At 41.2% G+C, this 24,575-nt stretch overlaps 1 protein-coding gene across 43 annotated transcripts in view; it reads left to right on the top strand.

The window, feature by feature from the left end:
* The window catches only part of RHOBTB1 (Rho related BTB domain containing 1), a 141,200-nt gene extending 116,865 nt beyond the window's left edge, over positions 1–24,335 (top strand). For 22 of the 43 annotated variants that reach the window (XM_055092856.2, XM_055092853.2, XM_055092857.2 and 19 more), the window contains 4 exons: positions 6,962–7,112; positions 9,974–10,062; positions 12,876–12,981; positions 13,515–15,747. In XM_055092856.2, the coding sequence (XP_054948831.1) occupies positions 6,962–7,112; positions 9,974–10,062; positions 12,876–12,981; positions 13,515–13,684 (516 nt within the window). In that variant the 3' untranslated portion in view covers positions 13,685–15,747. The other 21 variants (XM_055092874.2, XM_055092875.2, XM_055092876.2 and 18 more) reach the window with 5 other exon arrangements.
* Positions 24,336–24,575: the final 240 nt, after the last annotated feature.

Below are 24,575 nucleotides of genomic sequence, written 5' to 3'. Positions count from 1 at the left end.
GAACACTTGAGCCCAGGAGTTCAAAGCTACAGTGAGCTATGATTGTGCCACTGTACTCCACCCCAGGAGACAGAGTGAGACCCTGTCTCTAAAAAAAAAAAGACAAAAAAAAGTACACTAGAATTTATTCCTCCTAAGTGAAACTTTGTATATTTGACAGATGGCTTTCCTTTCCCCATTCACCCCCTAATCCCAGCCTCTGGTAATCACTCTTCTACTCTCTACTTTGGAGTTCAACGTTTTTAGATTCCACATATAAGTGCAATACTGTGATATTTGTCTCTCTGTACCTGGCTTATTTCACTTAACATAATGCCCTTTAGGTTCATCCATGTTGTCTTGAATGACAGAATTTTCCTCTTTTTTAGGGCTATATAGTATCCCATTGTGTATAAGTACCACATTTTCTTATTCATCCATCTGTTGATGGACAGTTAGGCAGACTCCATATCTTGGCTATTGTGAATAGTGCTACAGTTAACATGGGAGTACAGCCTCTTTGTCTTTTTACAAACTGTTGGAAAAGAAAAAAATTCAATTCAAGCACTTCTAAATTTAGGAGTGAGCAAGCATTTTTGTGGAGTTTTGCAAGTATTTTTAACATCTTTTTTAAAAAAGTAAAAATAAAAACATGGGTACATCCATCCCATTTATTGTCCTAAGAGGCTTGTTTTGCTTGTCTCAGCATCTTTCCAAACTTTTCAAAGAAATGCAAAAAACAATAGCTAACTTTTCACATGAGGCACTAGCACAAGAAATTCGAGCACTCCCATTGTGACCCAGGAGCCTGCATTTGCATCCCCAAGTAGGGAAACAGAATCCTAGAATCACAAGCCTTGGATAGCAGGGGATGAGAAGATCACTAGGCCACTCTCGTGCGTCCATAACAAACTGCAGCTGCTCCTAAACCAACCCCCCAGCAAAAGGCTATCTGCTTTTCAGGGAAAAAATATTAGAGTTATCCTGATGGCCTCTTATGGTGTCTAACAGCCTTTCTAAACCAGGAGACTCTCACCTGTGACTAATGAAAATCTCTCCTGAGCTTGGGTCAAAGGTGTTTTGGAGCATCATTACTGAGACAACTGCAGCACATGGAATCTGCACAGTTACAGGACTGTGGGACATAAATCTCAACTCCTCCACTTACAAGTGACTTCGGCAAGTGACTTAACCTTTCTTGGCTCTAGTCTCCCGATCTGGAAAACACAGTTATAACCCATACTGTGGTTGTGGGGTGTAAGAGTCATTACTTGCAAAGCAGTTCAGAAGCATTAAATAAATAGTAGCTGCCGCTGGACTTATTCTGATGTTGTTGGTAGTGATGGTATTCTTTACCTCTTGTATCCAGAAAAAAGCTAGGGTAGCCACCAATTTGTAAAACCTCATCCAGTTGGTATTTGACTGACTTCAGCAATCTCTGGAGATAAAGAGCTGGGAGGATTGCTCCCCTTCTTTGTCCAGCTCACTGAAGTGCATGCTGATTGTGCAGCAGAGGACCTGCTATTCACAGAGTAGGGAGAAGTTGATCGAGGTCAGGAACGCAGGCACAAAGGGACACTGTCAGAGCTGACCTCACGAATGCTAATCTCCTTTATCCCTTCCAAGAATGGACTGTAATCGTCTCCAGATTAAAATGTGCAGTAGAGGTGACCAAAACAAAAACTTGGCAGCAAATGTGAATGCACATGTATATGATTGTTTGATAGCCTCTCCTGGAGGAGGCCACCTGTTTAGCACACCCTGCTGGAGAGATGAGGTCCCTCACCACTTAGAACTGGAGTTGAGGCTAATAGGTTTGTATACATTCAGACCAGCTCAAAAGACAAAGACCATGGAACCAAGCCACTGAAGACCTGTGCCACAATTCCTTTAGCCAGTATATTGAAAATGCAATGAGCTGTCAACATTCTCGCCCCTTCCCGTCCCTTCACTTTATTTCCTGTGTAAACTATAATATAGTCTCAGCTTGACGTTGGGGAAGTGGCTCACTCTAAACCTGTTTCCTCATCTGTAAAATGGGGATAACAAGAAAACCTTTGTCAAAGGGCAGAGAAGGCATGAGAGGACATGTGTAAAGCATTGAATTTGATGCCTGGAACATACAAATGTTCAATAAATGTTAGCGACTATTATGCTAGAGTTTTCTTGTTAAATTCTTTCCATACAGGGTTAAGGGTATTTGTCCCCGGAAAGCTGTAAGTTAAAAAAGCCCCCAGTTCCCTTTCTGAACTAGGAAAGTACAATACAGGTGGTTATAGTTGTAGGGGAAAGGCACTCAGTTAATGCTACATGATTAACATAGGTCCATGTTCACACTTGGGATTTGGCTGTTGTAGGCCACCTTTTAACTTTCTATTATCTTGAGAAAATCTGAAAATCTGATGCCAGCCACCCTCCTACCCCCCACACCATGAAAATCAGCCTTTTTTGGAGAATTAATAGAACTAATGTGCATATCCAGAAAAGAGTGAAATATGCCTATGTCCAATGATTTTAATTTAACTTTTTTGTCATTTAATATTCAGGAAAACATTGTATCTTACTTATATTTTTTCTCATTACTTTTAATGTAGCAGTAAGCATAATTCTCTCCCCAGAGGTACTCAGCAAGTGGTTCATTAAAAATGCATGCCTGGGTTGTAGTAAGCAATGCTTTGGATCTAGGATACTTTCTCATTCTCTATGAGACTGCCTCTAATTATAAGCCTAATAGTCTCAGCTAATCTTCACAATTAAAATTTTAAACCAACTAAACTGCAAGATAGAACATTGTTTAGGGTAGCATTATATTCTCTTTGATCACTCTTTTTTTTTTTAAGAAAAAAGAAACTATATCCAGCAGGTAGGATAGAAATTTTTTTATTCCATTATTTATGAAGCTTTGCTTATATTATTTTTAAAGTGCTATAAATAAAGGTCTTTCTGTTGTCATGCAGTTAATTATAAATGTTGAAATCACAGAAACGGGCTTTTTTAAAAAATCAGCCATGAGGGGAAAAAATGCATGTTCCAAAAGTGTTCTTAGTTTATTCTAATTTAATGTTTTTTTCTAAAGGTCCCTAATGTTGTTTGCCAAAAAGAGCCATCACTTCAAAAAATGTTAACGTTATATTCAGCAAAAAGAAGATAGCAGGTCATAGGTGATTACAAACATCAGAACACTTTGAGGGCATTGAGAGTGTTTGGGCAGGGCTGCTCACTGGAATCTGTCATCTGCTGCAGCCAGAAATAGTTTCTTTTTATTTAGGATGTTCATTTTGCTATTTCTTCTTTAAGCAATGACTTAGAACACACTCTTGCCAAAAAACGCTAAGGTAATCTGAAGATTTTCAAAACCCAGAGTTTCCGTGAAGAAGAAAAAACTTTTAATAGCATCTATTCCAAATTCCTCCCATGTAACGGATGACGAGACTGAGGGTGAGAGAGGGTGAGAGATGTATCAAAGGTCACACAGCATTTTAGTGATCTATCCCTGGGCCTGCCCCAGGCTCTTGCGCTATCACGAGAGGCATTGTTTTCAGAAGCACCAGACATCCTCATCTCTGAGAGAGCAGGTATTAACAGGAAGCTCTGGGACTTGGTATATTAACAATTACTAACATCTTAGAGCACTTAGCGCTTTGTAAAATATGGATACTTTCACTATTAAAATGGTTCAAATTTTAAAGTTTCACAACTTAACCTTCAATTATCTAAAAAACTATACTAATTGTATTAGTCCATTTTCATGCTGCTAATGAAGACATACCAGTGATAGGGTAATTTATAAAGAAAAAGGTTTAATGGACTCACAGTTCCACATGGCTGGGGAGGCCTCACAATCATGGTGGAAGACAAAAGGCACATCTTACATGGCAGCAGGCAAGAGAGAGAGAACCAAGTGAAAAGGGGAAACCCCTTATAAAATCATCAGAGCTCATGAGACTTATTCACTACCACTAGAATACTCTGGGGGGAACCACCCCCATGATTTAATTATCTCCCATCAGGTCTCTCCCACAACACTTGGGAATTATGGGAGCTATAATTCAAGATGGGATTTGAGTGGGGACACAGCCAAACCATATCACTAATCCAAACATTATTTCATCAAAGAAATGAAATGTTACATGTTCCTACACACAGAAACAAATTTGTATGGATATCTGTAAATAAATCCATTATTTGTGTAAGATAAATGCATATGTATGTAAACATATATGTATGCGAGCATACACACAGTGTAACTGGTGCTAGATTTAGTTGAATAATTAATTATTCATATGTACATACAGCTGGTTGAAGGGAAGAATAATATTCCAACATCTGTGTATTGCAGATGATCTAGCATGCACAACAGCTACTTTATTTCAAAATAATCCCAGTAATAGTTTCAACTCATTGAGTTCTATTTGTTGTCGAGGTTGTGCTGGAAACCTAAAATGATCATGCTTGTCAAATCGTTTATGGTAATGACTTATGTAACTTATTTATGGAATCATAATTGTCATTTTCACCAACCATGTCTGAAAGTGGGGGATAAATTTCTTATTATTTCTAGGAATTTTTCTAAACCTTCCCTATGATACGTTAAGGGACGGGTCTACCTATCTGAAAGGATATTCCCTCTCTGAGGTGTCTGGTGGCTGCATAGGAGAATAACAAAGAAAGTTTCTATAGCTTAAACAGCTCTGGAGCCACACTGCCAGAGTGCATAAGCCATAAGCACCTTGTAGAATGTGGGGCCATTATACATACATACATACATACATACATACATACATCTCTCTCTGTCTCTCACTCTCTCTCTCTCTCTCTCTCACACACACACACACACACACACACACACACACACACACAGTCATCCCTCAGTATCTGTGAGGGACTGGTTCCAGGACCACCCCCCCAACTCAGACAGCCAAATCCATGAGTGCTCAAATTCCTCATATAAAATGGCATCGTATTTGCATAGATCTGTGCACATCCTCCTGTATACTTTAACTTATCTGTAGAGTGTTTCTAGTACCTAATACAATGCAAATGCTGTGTAAGTAGTTGTTATACTGTACTGTTTAGGGAATAATGACAAGAAAAAAGTCTGTACATGTTCAGAACGGAAGCAGTCATGCCTTTATTTTTCAAATATTTTTTATCTACAGTTGGTTGAATCCACAGATGTGGAACCCACAGATAGAGATGGCTGGCTCCATGCATGTGTGTGCCTGAGTGTGTGTGTGTGTTTGTGTGCAAGTGCATGTGTATGGAGAGACAGGTGCAATCATACAAAATATATAGATGTAACCATGTTATAAAGATGTAATCATACATAATATATAGATATATATCTTTATATGTTGTATAGATGTTTATTAAGTACCAGAATTAAGAAGTTCATAACTGGCCAGTCACAGTGGCTCATGCCTGTAATCCCAGCACTTTGGGAAGCCAAGGCAGGAGGATGACTTGAGGCCAGGTGTTTGAGACCAGCCTAGGCAGCATAGCAAGCCCGCCATTTCTACAAAAAAAAAATTAATAAAAGAAATTAGCCAGGCGTGGTGGCACTGCCTGTAGTCCCAGCTACTAGGGAGGTGGAGGTGGGAGGATTGCTTGAGCCCAGGCCTAAGCTATCATCAAGCCACTGCAGTCCAGCCTGGGCAACAGAGTTAGACCCTGTCTCAAAAAAACTAAAATAAAAAAGAAAGAAAAAGAAGCTCATGATTGTTCATCCTTTTGAAGTAGAATTCTTACAAACCATTAATAAAATATGATGCTTTATTGTTCTGTAACTCAAACCTTTGTTTCCTTGGCATTAAACATTTCCAGCACCGCAGAGAAATTCTGAACATACACTTTCGCATCATACTCCCTGGGTTTAAATCCCAGTCACTACTTCCTAGCTCTGTGACCTTGGACACAAGATTTAAATTAACCTCCTTGAACCTCCATTTCCTTTTCTGTAAAATGGCAAAAGTAAGTCCCTTCTCTCTAGGGCAGATATAAGCATCAAATTAAAGAATGTGTGTGGAAATCTTAGTGCAGTGCCTGGTGCATAGATGCCTTCAATTACGATTAATGTTTATAATTGTCAATGTTCCAAAAATCCAAGTGGTACCATTCTGAACTACTCCAGGGCCTGTCTCATGGAGTTACAGACCTAAAATAAAGAGTAGCTGCTAGGCAGTGTACATCTCCATTAATCCATGCCCACCTCTACAGCTCTCCACCTCCCAGGCAGTGCCTGGCTCTCTGGCGAACTGCAGCATGCATTTATATGGACAACTACAGGCACTCAGGAAGGAGACTGTGGGAATCCTACAAGGGACAGTTCACCTGTACCCAGTCATACTCCCCTGGAAGTCCCAAGCAAGGAGTCCTTTGGATTCTCTGAATCTACTGATAACTGATAACGTTCCAGTAGTTCTGAATCCATGTGGTTGTAGTAAAAAATAATGAAGTGTATACGTTGTGTAGTACATTGTAATATATTGTGCATACACTGACAGAATTTCGAAATCAAGCTGGTCACTGTGGCAGCTAGGGTGGTTGCTCATCCTCTCTTTTGACATCTTGGAGAGCTAGGCTCCATCATGTCAGCAACAGTGTGGTTTGCAGCTCCCCCCAACACCTGTCATGTTGCTAGGAGATTTCTTTCCCCACAGTAGAGTATTATAAGGTGCTTGGCATGAGGGCCCCTAATGTCATCATACATTTCCAGTCCATTTGTCTGATTTAGAAGTCCAAATAGTCATTTAAAAATTCCACATCAGGCTGTGTCAGGCAGCTCCACTCTTTTGTCAACTACAAATCAAACCATTATGTTTAAAGTCATAAATACTGAAGGATTCCTATGCACAGCCTCAAAGCAGGTGTCCAACACTCACCAATAGCAAGTCACACAGGATATTTATAAGCAGCATAGCCTGAAAATGTGCCCACTCCCTGCTTTCTGCAGCAGAATTTAGCTTTTTGTATAACATTTCAGGTGTATCTCCCGAACATAAACAAGATATCAATGCAAGCAGTATTGGATTATCTCTATACCAAGCAGTTGTCTCCTAACTTGGATCTGGACCCGCTGGAATTAATTGCCTTGGCAAACAGATTTTGCCTGCCACACTTGGTTGCACTTGCAGGTAAGGATGATGACTCAGGGCCATGCAGTGTCTGTCATATTTATCAAAATCACATTTAAATAAAAATATTCTTACAGAGAATAAAAATTGATTTTTTATCACCCAAAATAGGACTGTCTTGTGTAGAATGATATGAATTAATCAAATTGCATCAGACAGCCCAATTCAATTCAACATATATTTCTTAAGCACCCACTCTGTGGTGGGCCCTGTTAGGTGATACAGCTATGAAGGTGAGTAATGCATGACCCCTGCCCTTGAGGCACACGCTGTATGCATGCTGAATCATTTGTGCACCCCAGAGTTTGAAATAAAACTATTTTGTCAACATTATCTCCATAATAAGTGCACAGACACAGTCTTTAAGAAGGCAGTAGATGCACCGTTTAGGAAAACAGATGACAGAGCCAGATTGCCTAAGATCAAACCCTGACTCCACCATTTACTGACCAGGTGACTTTGTCCTGTAACCTTAGCTCTGTGTCTCAGCTTTCTCGCTCTTTAAAATGGGGCTAATATTATTCAGCCATAGAGCTGTTATGGAGATTAAATGAGTTAAAATATAAAGTCCTTAGAACAGCGTCTGGCACATAGTAAGCATTATGTAAGTGGTTTTCTTAAAGCTATTTTAGAAAATGTTCTGACATTGTCAAGTTCATTTTGGGAGAAAGAGAAAAAAGGGAAACTTGGCTTAACTTCACAAAATCTTATGTATCATTTCTAGATTTGTTCAGTTGGGAAGCTGAAGCAGGTCTGCATAGGATATATGAACTTAAATGCCTCTCTCTGGAATTCAGATCTTCAGCCTCATTCACTTTACACCAGAGGAGTTAAGTTGCAAGCTGGGTGTTTATCACAATGTTTAGTTGATTCCTATTAACCACCAAAGCAGAGATAAACAGTGCCTGTCTTGTTCACTGGCCTTTCTTCTGAGTGCCTGAGCATATTAGCTTTCGATAAATATTTGTTGAACAATTGAATGAATGAAGATGAATGTATGAACAAACCAACGAGTCCTATCTGCACTTGACTTTCTGGCAATGTCTTTAGAAAAAATAAAAGATTAATTTCTCTGTCCTCCAGATTTCTACTACACACAACCACCTGGAGATCAAAGTCCTCTCTTTGTCCTACTTCCTCCCCAGTTAGATAGAAAGAGCGAGTTGAGGCATCAATATTAGATTTATTTTTAAAAACTGTTTTTAACCAATATACTTAATAGATCCAAATGAGTGCACTAGTTTTTTAAAATACTCACTCTGGGAGGCTTCCATGGGCAATTACTTTTTTCAGAAACATGAGTTCCAAGCCATCTAACTATCCACAGGTTTTATAAATTATTCCTGAGGATACATTTTTATTTATTTTTGAAACTGTCAAATGTAATTTGGAGCCAAATCTGCCCAACAAGGTTTGTGATCAATCTCAGACTAGTACCAGTTTTGCTTAAATATTAAGTCTGGCAATGAAAACATGGGATTGATTTCTCCATGAAAGTTTTTTTTTTTAACTGACCCAAGTAAAGCTTTTTGTGTGAACTCTAGACTTCTATGAACATTTAGTTTAGTTATTAAATGCTATTATTACTGTTACGATTATTTAATATACAGCTTCCCAAGATGATTCCTTTAATCCTTTATAGTATTTGCTTTGTACTGTCTAGTGTAGAGTGTTTAGAACATGGTGTTTAAAAATCAGTTTCTAGAGTGACAATGCTTTGTGAGCCAGTGTTAAATAAATGTCAGGAAATGTTGCAGTTACTTAAAATGACAAAGCCCAGATGACTTCTCTGGGAAATTTAGTTCCAAATAGTTCAATCTAGTTGAGGAGGTTTGTGCCAAAGAAATCATTCCATTCCCGATACTGTATTGACCAGATATAGGCATACTGACCAATAAGCATGCAGAGCTGGAGCAGAAAGTAAGCATGATTTGGACAATGTGCTGGATTAGAAGAACAAATGCAATGCTACAGATGACATCAATGTCAAAGACCTAGAAATGCTGAGCCAAGGCTGTACCCTCACACGTCAGTCTCAGAGGCAGGTGACAGCCCTTACAAAGGCAAGAGATGGCCTAGCTTCAGACCATAACGTAAATTCAGCTTGGAAGCCTTGGACTCAAGCTCCCAAGCAGAAATGGCTCTTCCTACTGCATTTTTGTTACTTCTAACTGCAGGTCTCCCCAGTCTTTAGAATCCAAGAGGCTGAACAATATGTTATCCATCTGTAGCTGTTGAGACAGACGTACGCAATCACATTTTTAATTCCTCAAATAGACTCATTCCTCTGTCACTCAACCTCTTCACCATCAGGGGTATTAAGGATTGCAGTGATGTGAGTGGGGAAACTGTCAAACAGGAGCGTGTCTAAAGTCTAGAGGACTCTAGGAAGGTGCTAGACTGTTTAGAGCCACTCCATCCAGTAGAACTTTCTGCAGTGATGGAAACATTTCATATCTGGATGGTCCAAACAGTGGCCACATGTTGAGCACTTACTGTGGCTAGCGTGAATGAGGAGCTGAACTTTTAATTTCATTTAATTTTAAGTAATTTAAGTTTAAATAGTCTCGTGTGGCCAGGAGTTATCATCCTGCACAGAACATTGCAGGGCTGGAGGATTCTGGCTATTTCAGAGCCATGAACTAGAGTCCCCAGAGGTGTGGGTGAAGTGGCTGGCAGCAGAACCCCAAGTAGTGAAAGACCACACATCAGAGCAGCTTCTGGATTTAATTCAGATGCCTGCCCAGAGCTGTGTCCTACATTTCCTCCCTTCTTAAGTCGTCCCAGACTAACCCTCCAGGCAGGCTACCTGGCTCGCAGGGCGTGGTTTAATGTTCTCCTGCCCCCTCTCTCTTCCCCAGAACAGCATGCCGTTCAGGAGTTGACCAAAGCCGCCATGAGTGGCGTGGGCATTGACGGAGAAGTGCTCTCTTACTTGGAATTGGCTCAGGTTTGTAACCGTTTGCTTTTTACCTTTTAAGTGTGTTCAATCAGTTCATTTAATGCTGATAAAACATTCCATTGTTGCATCTGTCTAAATAAAGATGTCACCACTGAGTCACAGAGGCCCCCTGTGTACACTAAGAAGATCTGAGAGTTTTACCTTTTATGTACCATTCAGCCTGCTGGGCTTCATTTGAATAAACAAAACGGTCCCCACCCCCATGCCAGTCCCATTGTCCCCTAAGGCACCAGCTTCATATGTAGGAAAATCACTTGGGGGAGGTTTTGTCTCTCCTCCTTCTTTGAATTCTTGGACATGTATTTGGCCAAGAAGAGACAGTTTCTAGAATTCCATGAAGCCCCGTAGTGCCTCCCCTGTTAATGAACATCTCATTGCAGCTGTTCTGGAGTTTTCTAAAGTCAGAAGTTGCTAATATTGAGATTGTAATAACATAATCCCAATACAGACTTGCCCTCTTCTTCCAGAGAAGGTCCAAGATTCAGCTTCAGCTTCACCATGGAGTAACTTCCCCAAAGCACAAGCTAAACTCTGCCTCACTTTCCTCACCCACAGGAAATGGGATGACAATTTGCATCCTACCAACCTTACAGATTATTCTGAGAATGAAGTGGGAGAGAATGTTCAAGAGCGAGCACTGAAGAGTGTAAGCCCTCTTACAATGCCAGGCACATCTGCAGAATTATCTAGTCCCTGCCATAGGCTGATTAACAATGAATTTACACTCTGAGGAAACTAAGAATAAATTCCTCAGTCTTTTCTTCGGCCTGTTGGGTTTGGCTTCCTGTGCTCCCTCTTTCTGTTAAGACAATGACTTACTAAGTCTTAGGTCAGTCCATTTAAATCAATATTTCTCAATCAAAGGAAAGGAGGTGGTTTCAGGGAGAGGAGGTGGCATCCAGCAGGTGCTGCTCAGGCCCTTCCTACTGTGGCCAGAGGAGATTGCTCTGGTGCAAAAGGGGGAAAAGGCGGAATTGAACTTTACAGCGACCTATTCATTATGACTTAGCATTCAACAAGTATTTGTTATTTTTCTCCCCAAATACCAGGCACCGCCCTAGGCAAAGGCTGTGTACATATAAATGGTAGATCCTCTGCCCCAGGGCAATCATAGGCAAGTAAGGGAAACAGACACAAACGTAGCGGGCGCCTGTAGTCCCAGCTACTCGGGAGGCTGAGGCAGGAGAATGGCGTGAACCCGGGAGGCGGAGCTTGCAGTGAGCCGAGATCGCGCCACTGCACTCCAGCCTGGGCGACAGAGCGAGACTCCGTCTCAAGAAAAAAAAAAAAAAAAAAAAAAAAATCCAATTAGGGATTACAGTGAAACTGAGAATAGACATCTAATGCAGTCGAATCAGCAAGCCCCCATCAAAACTGGTTGTTCACACTTGGAATTTGGGGTCTTTTGAAACAGTTCCAGGGGATGGTTTATAACCTGTACTCTCTCCAGCAAGTATTCCTCCTAGAGAAAAATGTAATGATCCAGAATTTCATATTGGGGCCATTCACTTGAGGGAATGATTTGCAGTTGTGTCTGTTTGTTGCACTGTGTTCCCACCTTACCCCCATACACACCCACTACAAGGAAATAATATGATTATTGCTAAGCCCTGACAAGCCTTGGCAGGAAGAGCTTAGGATGGATTCTCCCATGCTCATTCATTAGACCCTAACCTAGTGATGTGCTGGTAAGTGTTTAACAGTCAGCTTGAGGGCAAGTGGGACCCCAATCTGTTGCATTTGCCAATTTCTATGATATAAATACTCCCATCATGGCTGATGATAACATATGAAGTCACTAAACTCAAAGTAGGGAAGAAATGCACACAATTGGCTCTCTCAAGCTGGAACAAACCCACCTGGCAGAACACTGCCCCAGTCTTGTTTTCAGAGAGAAATCTAACAGCAAGAGAAGTTGGAAGCACCAGCTAAAACTGTCTCTGATGTTTGGGTTGTGATTTTCAGTGAGTCTCTTGAGTGGGTTTCTGAGGTCTCTGGCTTTTCTATTGGCCTCACAGTGGAGATATGGGGCCACAGAGGAAGCATGCTGTAGGTTCTAGGGATCCACCTGACCAAAGAAACATCAAGAGCAACAGATAACAGAAGGGAAGTCAGAGAAGGGCACAGACAGAAAGTGAGGGATCGCAGCAGGCCCACCAGGTCTGGGGAGGGAATGGGGGAGTAGATAGTTGATTTTTGAGGATCTAGTCTTTTTTAATCATAGCCACCTCCGCTGCCACCTTCCTGAGCATTACTTAGAATGGAAGGGTGGAGTATCTGGATCTCTCCACCCTGCCCATACCGCCTGCTCTTCTTATGTAACCAAAGGAGAGGTATAGGACAGTCACACATTCTGCAGTCTCCTCTTTCGGATCTTGGCCCCAGCAAGCTGAGCTCTGACATGCGACACGAAGTATTCCATTGCCAAGGCTTCCTTAAACAGAGATGACATCGCTGCTTTCTGCTCTGGGCTGGTGCCTTCCAGAGGCCACGGTTGTTTAGCACTAGAGGGCCAGGTGGCAGGGGAGGGCGGGAGGGCGAGGCATACTTTAAGCTCGTGATTCGATATTAATTATTTTTGTGCACCTATGACAGCAGGGAAAGGAGGGGTGTGCCCAGCACTACATTGGCTGGCATTGGAGCCATGGCCAAAGTCAAAACATTGAGGTCAAAACAAGAGGTTTACCGAATTAGTTATATAAGCCCTTCATTTCTTTTCACCCTTAAAATGGCTTCCCCAATTTCTTTGTAGCCCCTCTTTAGAAAATAGTCTTACCCTCCTTTTGCTCACTTTTCTGCAGTTTCACAATGCCCACCAGTTGGCCGCCTGGTGTTTGCACCACATCTGCACCAACTACAACAGTGTATGCTCCAAGTTCCGCAAGGAAATCAAATCAAAATCTGCAGGTGAGACTGTGTGAGGCCCCCATTCATCCAGCTCTCCTCACCTCTCATGGAAGCTTTTATCTTCTGTGTCCCTGGAAAGGAACATGGTCAGCAGGCAGCTCATGGATGATTCCTCGAGACTGGCTGGTGGTCACATATTAATGTGAGATGACATAAGGAATTGAAGGCTGGGAATTCTCTTTGGAGAACTTGATGATGAGGGGAGTTGGGTGGGCTAGAGTCCAGGGTGCCCTGTTGCAGAGAGTGCAGAGGTGGTGGGCTTCCCCTTGTTTAGGGAGACAAGCTTAGGAGCAGGCTTAGACTCTGAAATCAGGTGGTCCTGGGTTCAGGTTCTCTGTGCCCAGCTGCATGACTACAGGTAAGAGATTCTTCCTCTCAGAACGTTAGTGTCACTTTTTGCAAATGGCCCTAATCACAGTCTCTGCCGCATCACGTTTTTGAGAGGATATTTGAGAAGCTTTAAGCTCAAGGCCTAGCACATAAAAGGCATCAATGAACCGCAGGTCTTATGGTCTGCATCTTTCCTTCACCAGACAACCAGGAATACTTCGAGCGGCACCGCTGGCCCCCTGTGTGGTACCTGAAGGAAGAAGATCACTACCAGCGTGTGAAAAGGGAACGAGAGAAGGAAGATATTGCACTAAATAAGCATCGCTCAAGACGAAAGTGGTGCTTCTGGAATTCATCTCCAGCAGTGGCCTGAAGAGGAAGAGAAAAAAAACAAAAAACAGAAACCAATCGGTAATCTGATCCACCACTTTTCAAAGCACTACTGTAAAATTCGTCTTGTTAGAGATACGACATAGTTCAGGTTTCGGGCACTGACCTTCCTCCACTTTTGTGCATTTATCTTTGTTAGGATCAAAGCACAAGCTCACCATCAATGAGCCTGGACAAAAAGGGAAGCTGACTCTCACTGCATTCCTTAAACTGATATGTATATTTTTTTTGTTAGGAGGCTTAATAAACTTTAGTCTGTTATTTTGTTTCTTTTTATACAAAGAAAAAAAATCCAGCTTTCATGTTTCTGATTCCAAATTGGAAAATATTTTTATATGGTCTGTTGTATTTTGTTGAAATGAAAATACTGTGTATTACTTTATTTTACAGGCCACAATTGACTATGAAGTCACCCTGTGATTCTCTTTGCCCACATGACCACCGAGCATTATTACGTAATTAGAGGGTTATCCTTTTGTTGTGAAAGGAAGGAGGGGACTGAAATCTCCCAAAGTGCAAATTGGAGAGTGTTTAATCTTTGTTCTGTTGAATAACATCGGTGTAATTACAAAGTCAACTCCAAGAATGTGTATTTACAATATTTGCCGTGTTAAGTGCTGGTAATTATATGGTTATATGTGCCATGTAAAATATAGTGATATCAAATATTCTGTTGTTTCCAATGTCTAGTTTTAAGAGGACAATCTTTATAATCATTAGAAGGGCTTATTAAATCCCAGCATTATCCAGGGCAAACTCACTGGTGGACCTGAATACATAAGATACCATTAGTGCGCTGGTGTTCAGATTGCTGTATTAGGGTTTACATCTCTCAGTATTCCTTGAACTTGCCATGCTTCTGCATGCAGATTCTTCACTGACTTGAATTGAGATGGGCAAGGGAAAAGGTCCCTGGACTCCCTCCTGCCATCTACAGGCTTGTCACATCTCACCACCAGAAACAGGCTTCCTCAGGCTTCTCACCTGTGGCCAACTTCACTTTGTAAGACCCATATTTTTAACTCTTCCCAGGGAAAATTCATGTTGCTGCAGAAGTAGGCTAAGGCAGACCACCCACTTCTGCTGAAATGCACTGGGAGCCTGTGAAAGCACAAAGCTGGAGGCTGGGCGCCTGCGTTCTCCTACACGGAAAGGAATCTAATTCCAAGAGTCTAGGAAATGGTGCTATTGTGAGTTAGTTCTGACTCTTTCTCATTCTGAGTTTTCAGTGTTAAACTAGGAAGTGTGACAGCAGGGGAGCTTTCGTGAGGCAGTCAGTCATTGCTTCTCTGTAAATTAAAATGTTACAGCACACACATACACACACACAGAGAGCATTTCAAGGCCACAGCTCCACACCTGCCATGGTATGTTAATGTGGCAGGGGGTGGGGCTCATTCTGTTGGGAGGTCAAGTTACCAATGCCAAGGACTGTTGATTTTGTTTTTATTTTTATTTTTTCTTCTAGCTTTTCAGAAGATGGAAATGAGACAGTTGAGTCCAAACCCCAATGCTGACAGCCATATGCATTTGAAAATCTATCTAGATTACAGATGGGTATTTATTACTGGCAGTGGAAACACCAGATAGAAAATCTTAGGAGAGGCCCAGAAATGCATCACCTTGTCATGACAAAAGAGGAGGCAGTAGAGTAGGGATAGTTACAAATGCATCCATCTTAATTTTTTTCAATAGGCTTGTAAATCTTATTAATGGAAGGAGAAAGGAGACAGGAGAGGATAAACGTCAAGATGCAGAAGAATTGACATGTATCCCATCATAAAATGGTAGAAGTTGAGTTTTCAATGAGTAGTCATAGTTGAAATTTTACAACCAAAGCTCCCATTTGATTGTAATCTTGCCAAAATATAATGGACGTATAAATGAACTTGGGGTATAAGCAATAATATCCACTAGTGTTGTTATCAGCTACTGTAACCAAGTGGCTGGTTCATTTGGTTGATGCTGATTATGGCCTTTAACCATGGTGGTTTGTTGTGTGTTTTTTATTTCACAAAAAGCCAATAAAATTGTTTAGCTATAAAATGCCTCCAGTTTTGTTTTAAGGACAGACATCATATTGTGTGTGTGATTTAACAGCTTTTTTTAAACTATCAAAACATTAAGGGTGCTGGGTCATGGGGGCTTGTGCATGCTCCAGTAACAAAGCAGCTTGAATGACTTGTCATTTTTGTATTGGGTATTGTCAGCAGAGATTCCAGTGTCATAATGTAAATGAAGTGCCTGGTGCTTTGCTCTTGGCTAATACAGTATGTCACTAGACATAGTACTGCCTGGGGCCAGAGAGCGGGTTGGGGGAGAAACTAGAACTATCCTACAGGACTTAGTATAATCTGGGTTTGGATAATTTCTGCCAGCAGTTGAGTGATAGGTCTGAGTTGTTGAGTTCCTGAAAAGTTTCCTGCAAAGCAGGTCTGAGAAAGCCTTTGTGAAAATATCTGGACAATTTCTGGACTTCTAGGTAATACAATGTTTACCCAAGCTCAGAAGGAAGAAAGTCTCAGTGAGATGTCATTGAGGGACTTTTCTGAGTGACAGGCTACCCATAACTGTATGGGAAGGTGCTGACCACTGTAAGAAATAGCTGTGAAAAGAAAACAATGAGATGTCCAACACATTTCCACCTTTTAGAGGTGGATGGTCCCAATCATGGCACCTTTTACATAAAGTATACCAGTTTCTTCTTACCTTTAGAAAATCTTGGTCTAAGTTTCTGGGAGTAATGTCTGGCAAATCATCAGGGATGTCAGCACCCTTATGTTGGCATTCTTTTTCTTTTATACAACTTCAGCAAAGTTTCCTATACTGGCATTTTGAGAACCACAGACCCTACTGGTCTAGCTGGAACTCAAATATTTTCATTATGGACACTCAGAAGCAAAAGTCTAATGTTTCTAAGAGATTTTTTCATGCTTGCTTCCAATATATGGTATATTAGTTGTCAAAATTCAGTTTTTCATCACTATGACATTGGCTAGGCAGAAGAAATACTACTAGTCAGAGGAAAAAAACAAAGTGAATCTTGAGTTTGGAAACAGTTTTATGAGTTCAGCACTTCTGAATGAATGCTTGCCTGCAAGCTGAAGATTTGCCTGCCCTTTTCATGAATTGTATTTTTTTTTAATTGGCACAGAGATAGATAGACGATAGATAGATAGATAGATGATAGATAGATAGAGAGATAGAAGATAGACAGATAGATAGATGATAGATACAGATCTCCTAGTTGGATGTTAGAGGGCAAATAGCAATAATTTCTCTTTTCTAGAAGAATGTGACTATTGCATAAAAGTCATAGAGGTAAAAGTTAGCCAGAGAGAATGCATTTGTGTTGTATGTCTATGTGTGTGTAACCAGAAACAGCATAATGAAGAAAAGGGCAATTTAAAAAGAAAGAAAGAAAAAAAGAAGGAAGGGAGGGAGGGAAAGGGCCACTGAAGAAAGACACAGAATTGAATTAAACACTGTGAGCCAAAGATATATTATGTATTTCAAAGTGCTAAATTAAGTCGAGAGATTACTGCATATCCCTCGACTTAATTTATTGTATGATGAAGACAGCTTTCTTGAATTTCCAATTAGGAAGCAGGTGATATACGCATCATGAAAGGTTTAGACTTAGAAGTGAAGACACTGGTGTGGCAATACTAGTGACCTCCTTTAAAAGCTACACTTCTGTAGAAGTAATGCTATATCCCTTGGCTGCATTAGAAAATTCTCCCTTGTGCTGACAGTGCTTCTAAATTGGATATTTTTACTTGAGCCATTTAGATGCATAGTTTTTTACTGGGCTAACATACAGGTGCTCATCAGTTAGATATTTATAGGCTGTAGTCTATGAAATATGAAAGTAATTTATGAACAGATAACTCTTGGGTGGAAACCAAGCGATCATGCAGTTGCATATCCACAGACGTGAAAGAATTATCAACAACAGTAGCAGACGTGAAGCGACTTGCCTCTCCTGTCGTTCAGTTTCCACAGCGACATGGATTTACAACAGAACATAGATGAAATGGGTGCTACCTAAATGTGGCCCCATGCTTCGAAGGAGTATTTAAGTTCTTTGAATATGTTCTCAATCCCAAATACAAGAATGGTTAGATATTACAGGCAATTGATAAGGACAGAACTTGATTCATTTCTTTCCACTTGGAAGCCAACCAAAGTTTGACTATTCTTAAAATTCCCTCCCAATATGATAAAAAATAAATATATCCTTTGATTTGATGATTCATGGTAGTCCCAATTAGGGTGATACTCCCCTGGAAGGTTAAGTTCAACTGTCATGTGAAAAGATACACAACTTCTCTAAGCTTTAGTCATCTAGAAAATGGGAACAGATATCACTGAGTTTTCAGTACAAGTTAAATGAGATGACTTAGGTAAGGCACCCATATGCCAAGTACCTTGGACATAATAAGTACTTAGTGAATGGAAGCGAAACACAAATGAAATGGAACCTGTGTGCTCAGCATTTTTGACCTTGGTTTTCAAGGCCAAAACCAAGGCCAAAAATCCAAGAGAGAAGACAATCATGCATGTTGCAGAAGAGAGCAGTGTGGTCTTTTCCTGCCAGTCTCTTCAACCAAATGCTGACCTTGCTGCTTAGTGCTTCACGACAGTGGTTTAACAATTAGAAAATAAGAGCTATGGTAAGGTAAATAATAATTATTATTAATAATAATGGGCTGGAGGGAAAGGTGGGTGGTGGGAGAAAAGAAGAAAGGGTGACCCTTTCTAAGAGAACATTTCCCCTCACTAGGGCCTCCATGTTTTCTATTAAGTAAAGTCAGCCCACTTCAGGGCTGAGCTTGGCTGAACCACTGATTCACTCGGGAGCAATTCGTTTTCATTGCTCCCAATCATTTTTTTCTTACTTTTCTTGAAGATTGGATGCAAAAATTCTAGTTAGCCATGCTTCTCAGTGCTTGTCACACTGTCATCCTCAGTCAACGCAAGGCCCTCTCTTTTTATATTTTCTCTTTCTTCCAAAATACCCACTCCCATCTTCTGTTCAATGTATGTCTTTAAACATGTGGGTTTCTTTATATACAGTGTTGTTGCCTGTGCATAATTGTTACACAAATGGTGTTACATAGCAAATTTCCTTCTATCTACTTTTCTGACTCCACACTGTTCTGGAAATCCAGCCATTTTACAATGTGTGCATCTAGTCCATGGCTCTCCAGGGCTGCCTAGCCTCCCATAGGCTGCATCCACCCCATGTGGTTCCTCCATTCCACTGGTGATAGAACCACTAGCCAATTCCCATTCCTTGGCGCTACAGTGAGCCTTCTTGTACATGCCCTGGGTCCAGATCTAAAAATGAATTCCAGGCTGGGCACAGTGGCTCACTCCTGCAATCCCAGCACTTTGGGAGACCAAGGCAGTCATATCACTTGCGGTCAGGAGTTTGAGACCAGCCTGGCCAACGTGGTGAAACCCTGTCTCTACTAAAAATACAAAAATTAGCCGGGTGTGGTGGTGCACACCTGTAATCCCAGCTACTCAGGAGGCTGAGGCAGGAAAATTGCTTGGGCCCGGGAGGCAGAGGTTGCAGTAAGCCGAGATAACACCACTGCACTCCAGCCTGGGTGACAGAGCGAGACTATGTCTCAGAAAAAATAAAAATGAATTCCAGGTCCCACTCCAGATGTACTGAATCAAAGCCTCCCAAGGTGATAGGCATGTGTGGGAAGGGAACACTGAACTCAATGACAAAAATCTTTCCCTACCTTAGCACTAAGACAATATGCAAAGAATCTGAAAGGCTATGGGCCAGCCTGGAGACTGGTTCCTCTGACCAGCAAGAAGAGAAACTAGGTTTAGCTTCCTGCCATCTGAGAGGCTTCAAGAGGCTTCCCTGATTGTGAAAGTTGTTACCTATTACAATGAGTTATTCCATCCCATCTGGCCTTGGCCTTTTGTATCATCTGACCCTCGTGAAAGGCAAGAGGCCAAGATGACTTCTAAAGAGTTCCTTGAATACTAAGATGCCTGTTTTTCTGCGTTTAAAAAACTTCCCTAGCTTGATTTAATCATGTCACAATGTATTCAGATAGCAAAGCATCACATTACACACTATAAATATATACAATTTAATTCGTCAATTATACCTTAATAAAGCAGGAGGAAAAATTCCCTAGTGAGATTGTGCACATGTGTTGAAGGATATCTTCTAATTTTATTTTACATATGAAATCTAAAGAAAAAGTAAGCTTCCAGTACAAATTTTGGAGATTGTTGAAACTGTCTCGGAAGTCCTAGATAAATTATTTATTGGACATAAAACATCCCTATCTCCTAGTTTCCTGTGCCCCCACAGAGCATGCCACCTAATTAGATGGAGAGTGCTGAAATCACTATGCTTTCTCTCTCAGCCCCTCTCCCATTACCAGGTTTGGACCCCTTTGCAACTGTCACCAAGATATCACTTCTCTTTATACACCTGAGATTTCTTTTAAAATAAGTAGTCAAGCCGGGCACAGTGGCTAAAGCCTGTAATCCCAGCACTTTGGGAACCCAAGGCAGGCAGATCACTTGAGGCCAGGAGTTCAAGACCAGCTTGGCCAACATGGTAAAACCCCATCTCTACCAAAAGTACAAAAATTAGCTGGGCATGGTGGCAGGCACATGTAATCCTAGCTACTCAGGAGGCTAAGGCAGGAGAATCACTTGAACTGGGGAGGCAGAGGTTGCAGTGAGCCGAGATCCCACTACAGCACTCCAGCCTGGGCAACAGAGTGAGACTCTGTCTCAAAAATAAATAAATAAAAATAGATAAAATAAAATAAGTAGTCATCTGAAATTTTTAACTCTTAGAGAAATGGGCTTAACAATCCAAAAAAGAATAAAAAAAGAAAGAAAGAAAAATTAATGTGAACTTTCTCCTCAGCAAATGCTGTTCCGCTGGTTGCTTTTGCTCTTTTTTTGCTTATATTTGCATAGTTACCCCAGTGGCAAGGTCTCAGGCATGTTAAGATGCACTTTTATATGCTCTTTCAGTTTTATTCAAATGTTTCCGTTTTATTCAAATATTTCCATGGCCAACTGGATGGATCAATGCTGTAAGTCTTGGCACCACTCTACCAGTGTCCAAAAAACTGATGTGAGACTCATCATAATAATAATAACATTTTTGAGTCTATGTTACGGCCATGCGTTGTGATAAGTGCCTTGTTTGCATTTGTCTCATTTAGTTCCCACAACCGCGCCTTATGGGGAGGATAGTGAGTTCCCCAGAAACAGAGCCTGAGGTGAAGATTCCCAAGCAAGTGGTTCACTTAAGAAATGCCCTTCCATGAGACCAGTAAGTAAGGGGGCGACTGGAAAGGGTGAGAAGCCAAGCCAGGAAGCCCCACTCAGTCTGGTCTCAAGGGGTGATCTGGAGTAAAGACTATGCCATAGAGGGGGCTTTTATATTCCTGCACTGGTGGTCGAAGGCTAAGTGCTCAGGCAGTGGAGGGGGAGGGGATAATGGAAACTCCAGGCATTTCAGGCCGGAGGCAGGGAAAGCAGCTGCAGCAGCATACGAGGAGTCCTGCAATGGGAGTCTCCAATGTGGACTCTTAAAGGCAAACCAAAGAACACAGAAGCTGGGAAGGGGCACCCAGACAAGTTTAAAAGGATGCAAGGGACCAGCCAGTGGCTCATGCCTGTGGTTCCAGCACTTTGGGAGGCCAAGGTGGGCGGATCACCTGAGGTCAGGAGTTCAAGACCAGCCTGGCCAACATGGTGAAACTCCATCTCTACCAAAAATACAAAAATTAGCCAGGCATGGTGGCAGGCACCTGTAGTCCCAGCTACTCGGGAGGCTGAGGCACAAGAATCACTTGAACCCGGGAGGCAGAGGTCGCAGTGAGCTGAGATTATGTCACTGCACTCTAGCCTGGGCAACAGGGCAAGGCTTCATCTCAAAAAAAAAGGGGGGAATGTGAGGACCCCACGGAGGAGCTCAGATTGATCTGTGCACTAACCTCTATTTTGAAAATCTGAGAACAACCTAGACTATTTGATGGGACACACTAATGGAAGTTTTGTGCACTATCAGCAGACAAAAAATAAATACGGATGAAAAAAATTGCATCCTCTGTTGCCGCTGTGTAAAAACAAAAAAAAAAAAAAACAATTTAAAGACCAAAAAATAAATTCACTGTAATTAATGTCTCAAAGTTATAGAACCTAAAACATAATTATTTGTACTCCCCCCAAATAATGTACATAAGGCTTATTTGAAAGGGCCTCATTAAATTTCCTCTAAATTGTGCAAAACAAATTTCATGATTTACTTGAACCTAAATGAATTTCTGCCACACAGCATTTTATAGATTTACAGCAATTTCTTTCTAAAAAAGCCCAGGATGGCAATTCTAGTTCTCCACCACCCCCATCATCACCCTACACATGCACAGAATCAGTCCAGGAGAAATGAATCAAAAACTAAAAATGGGAGGTAGACTTTTAAAACTTGTATTTAAATACCAACAGCCTGATTTCCATGGGTTTTTCTGCCTGATTTTTATTTCACCCACCATATGACAAAAGAAGAAAGAAGAAAAGAAAGAGGAGAGGGAGAGAGAGGAGGGAAGGAAGGAGGGAAGGAAGGAAGGGAGGGAGGGAGGGAGGGAGGAAAAGAATGAAAGAGAGAAAAGAAAGGAAAAGAAAGAAAGGAAGAAAGAGGAAAAGAGAAAGGAAAAAGAAGGAAGGAAGGAAAGGGAAGGAGAGAGAGAAATAGGAAAGAAAGAAGGAAAGAAAGACAGAGAAAAGAAAGAAAGAGGAAGTAAAGAGAAAGAGGAAAGAAAAAAGAGAAAGAAAGGGAGAAAGGAAAAAGAGAAGGAAGGAAAGGGAAGGAGAGAGAGAAATAGGAAAGAAAAAAGGAAAAGAAAGAAAGAAAGAAAAGAAAGGGGAAAGAAAGAAAAAAGAAAGAAAAAGAAAGGGCGAGAGAGAGAGAGAGCCCTTTCTTTCTAAAAGGCTGAGCATGGTGGCTCACACCTGTTATCCCAGCACTTTGGGAGGCGGAGGTAGGCGGATCACCTGAGGTCAGAAGTTCGAGACCAGCCTGGCCAACATGGTGAAACCCTATCTCTACTAAAAATACAAAAATTTGCCAGGCATAGTGGCAGGCACCTGTAGTATCAGCTACTAGAGAGGCTGAGGTGGGAGAATCACTTGTATCCAGGTGGTGAAGGTTTCAGTTAGCCGAGATCACGCCACTGCAGTCCAGCCTGGGTAAAAGGGTGTGAGACTCCATCTCAATAAAAAGAAAGAAAGAAAGAAAAGAAAGAAAGAGAGAGAGGAAAGAAAGACAGAAAGAAAGAGAAGGAGAGAGAGAAGAAAGAGGAAGGAAGGAAGAAGGGAAAGAAGGAAGGATGGAATGAAGGAAGGAAGGAAGGAAGGAAGGAAGGAAGTCATTGCTTAGAGCCCATGTAGAACCCGACCTGACTCCTAGTTTTAATAAACTAACAAAGATCTTCTCCAGCTCCAACTGCCCAAATTCTAAGCAACCCTGCCAGCTGCAGCAAGGAAAGGCAACATCTTTCCTTGGATCATCTTTCTCGTCTTATTCATGCATTTATGTTGGGAATAGAATGGTTTTATTGACCATTAGATCTTGCAGTTTGCTGGGGGAGGGGAGGGAGAGTAAACATTTGAACTTATTTTAGTGGGTATCTTTTTACGTTCTTTCACAGTTTGGGTGAGTGATGGATACATTGGTAATATGGGTGAATGATGTTTCTATATGTAATAGTAATCTTTGTTGAAACTAGCTCTTTCCAAAAATGGCATTTATCTCTCAGTTTCCACAGGGATGTTCTTCTCGACTAGGCATGTTCCAAAGGAGAAATGATTGCAATCACAACCAATTAGGATCTCTGTCCTGTCTTAAAAACACTCAGCATGAGCAAGGCCTTCAGATGAAAGCCATGAAAAGATTAAGAGGTAGATTCCATTGAAATCTACCCAGGAAGTGAAAGCCTGCCAGGTTAAAGATAATTTCAGATCTCATTTCTCCTAAAACAGACCACCTAATAACAGGCTCATTGATCTTCAAGTCTGGAGAATACATTACAGCTGTCAGTTTCCCCTTCCCACCTTCTCCCTCACCCCAAGCATCTAGGCCTGGCCCTAGAGAAATTCCATTTGACCAATATCGGAACATATGCAAACAGATGATGCAAATGAAGTTCTAGATGTTTTGTGGTAGGATAAATGGAAAACAATTTCCAAATCTTACTGAGGTTCAAACAGAACGTCCTATAACCTAAAATCTCTGCCTTCCCAACTGACTTTCTCATCTTCACCCTATTTTGCAGGGAGGTAACCGGTTCCGTCAGTTCTGGAAATTTCTTCCACCAGTGTGGTGCCAATTATCTACCTCTTATCTTGGGAAGCCTGGTGATCATATCTTGATTCAGCCATCCTCCTGCCTTGCCAAAGGCTTGATCTGAAAATTATCACAAATAATTTCAATCCATCTAGGACTTTTTGAACTTCTATATGCCAAAAATAGTATGAGACTCAGTCTGTGGCCTCACAGAGCAACTAGTATCTGATTGTACACACCCAAATACCAATACAACAATAAATGAACATACCCAAATTAATGCTATAGACCAGGTATGGAAAATTGGTTTCATCTCATCTACCGACCCAGATCAGTAATGCATGATTGTGTTATGAGGGATTCTGAGGCACAATCCAAGGCAAAGTTTAAGGGCAAAGAGGGCTGAGATTGTACAATAGCATCTGATATGGCTCTGCGAAAATGAACTAGTGGCATAACTGTCAAGTGTTTATTCATTCACAAATATTTATTGCACTGATACCTGCCTAATATGTGTTGGGCACTT

The sequence above is a fragment of the Pan paniscus genome, chromosome 8 (assembly GCF_029289425.2).
Source record: "Pan paniscus chromosome 8, NHGRI_mPanPan1-v2.0_pri, whole genome shotgun sequence".
Classification (NCBI taxonomy): Eukaryota; Metazoa; Chordata; class Mammalia; order Primates; family Hominidae; genus Pan; species Pan paniscus.
Note: the sequence above shows the minus strand (reverse complement) of the source record. Positions and strands in the feature narration are given on the sequence as shown.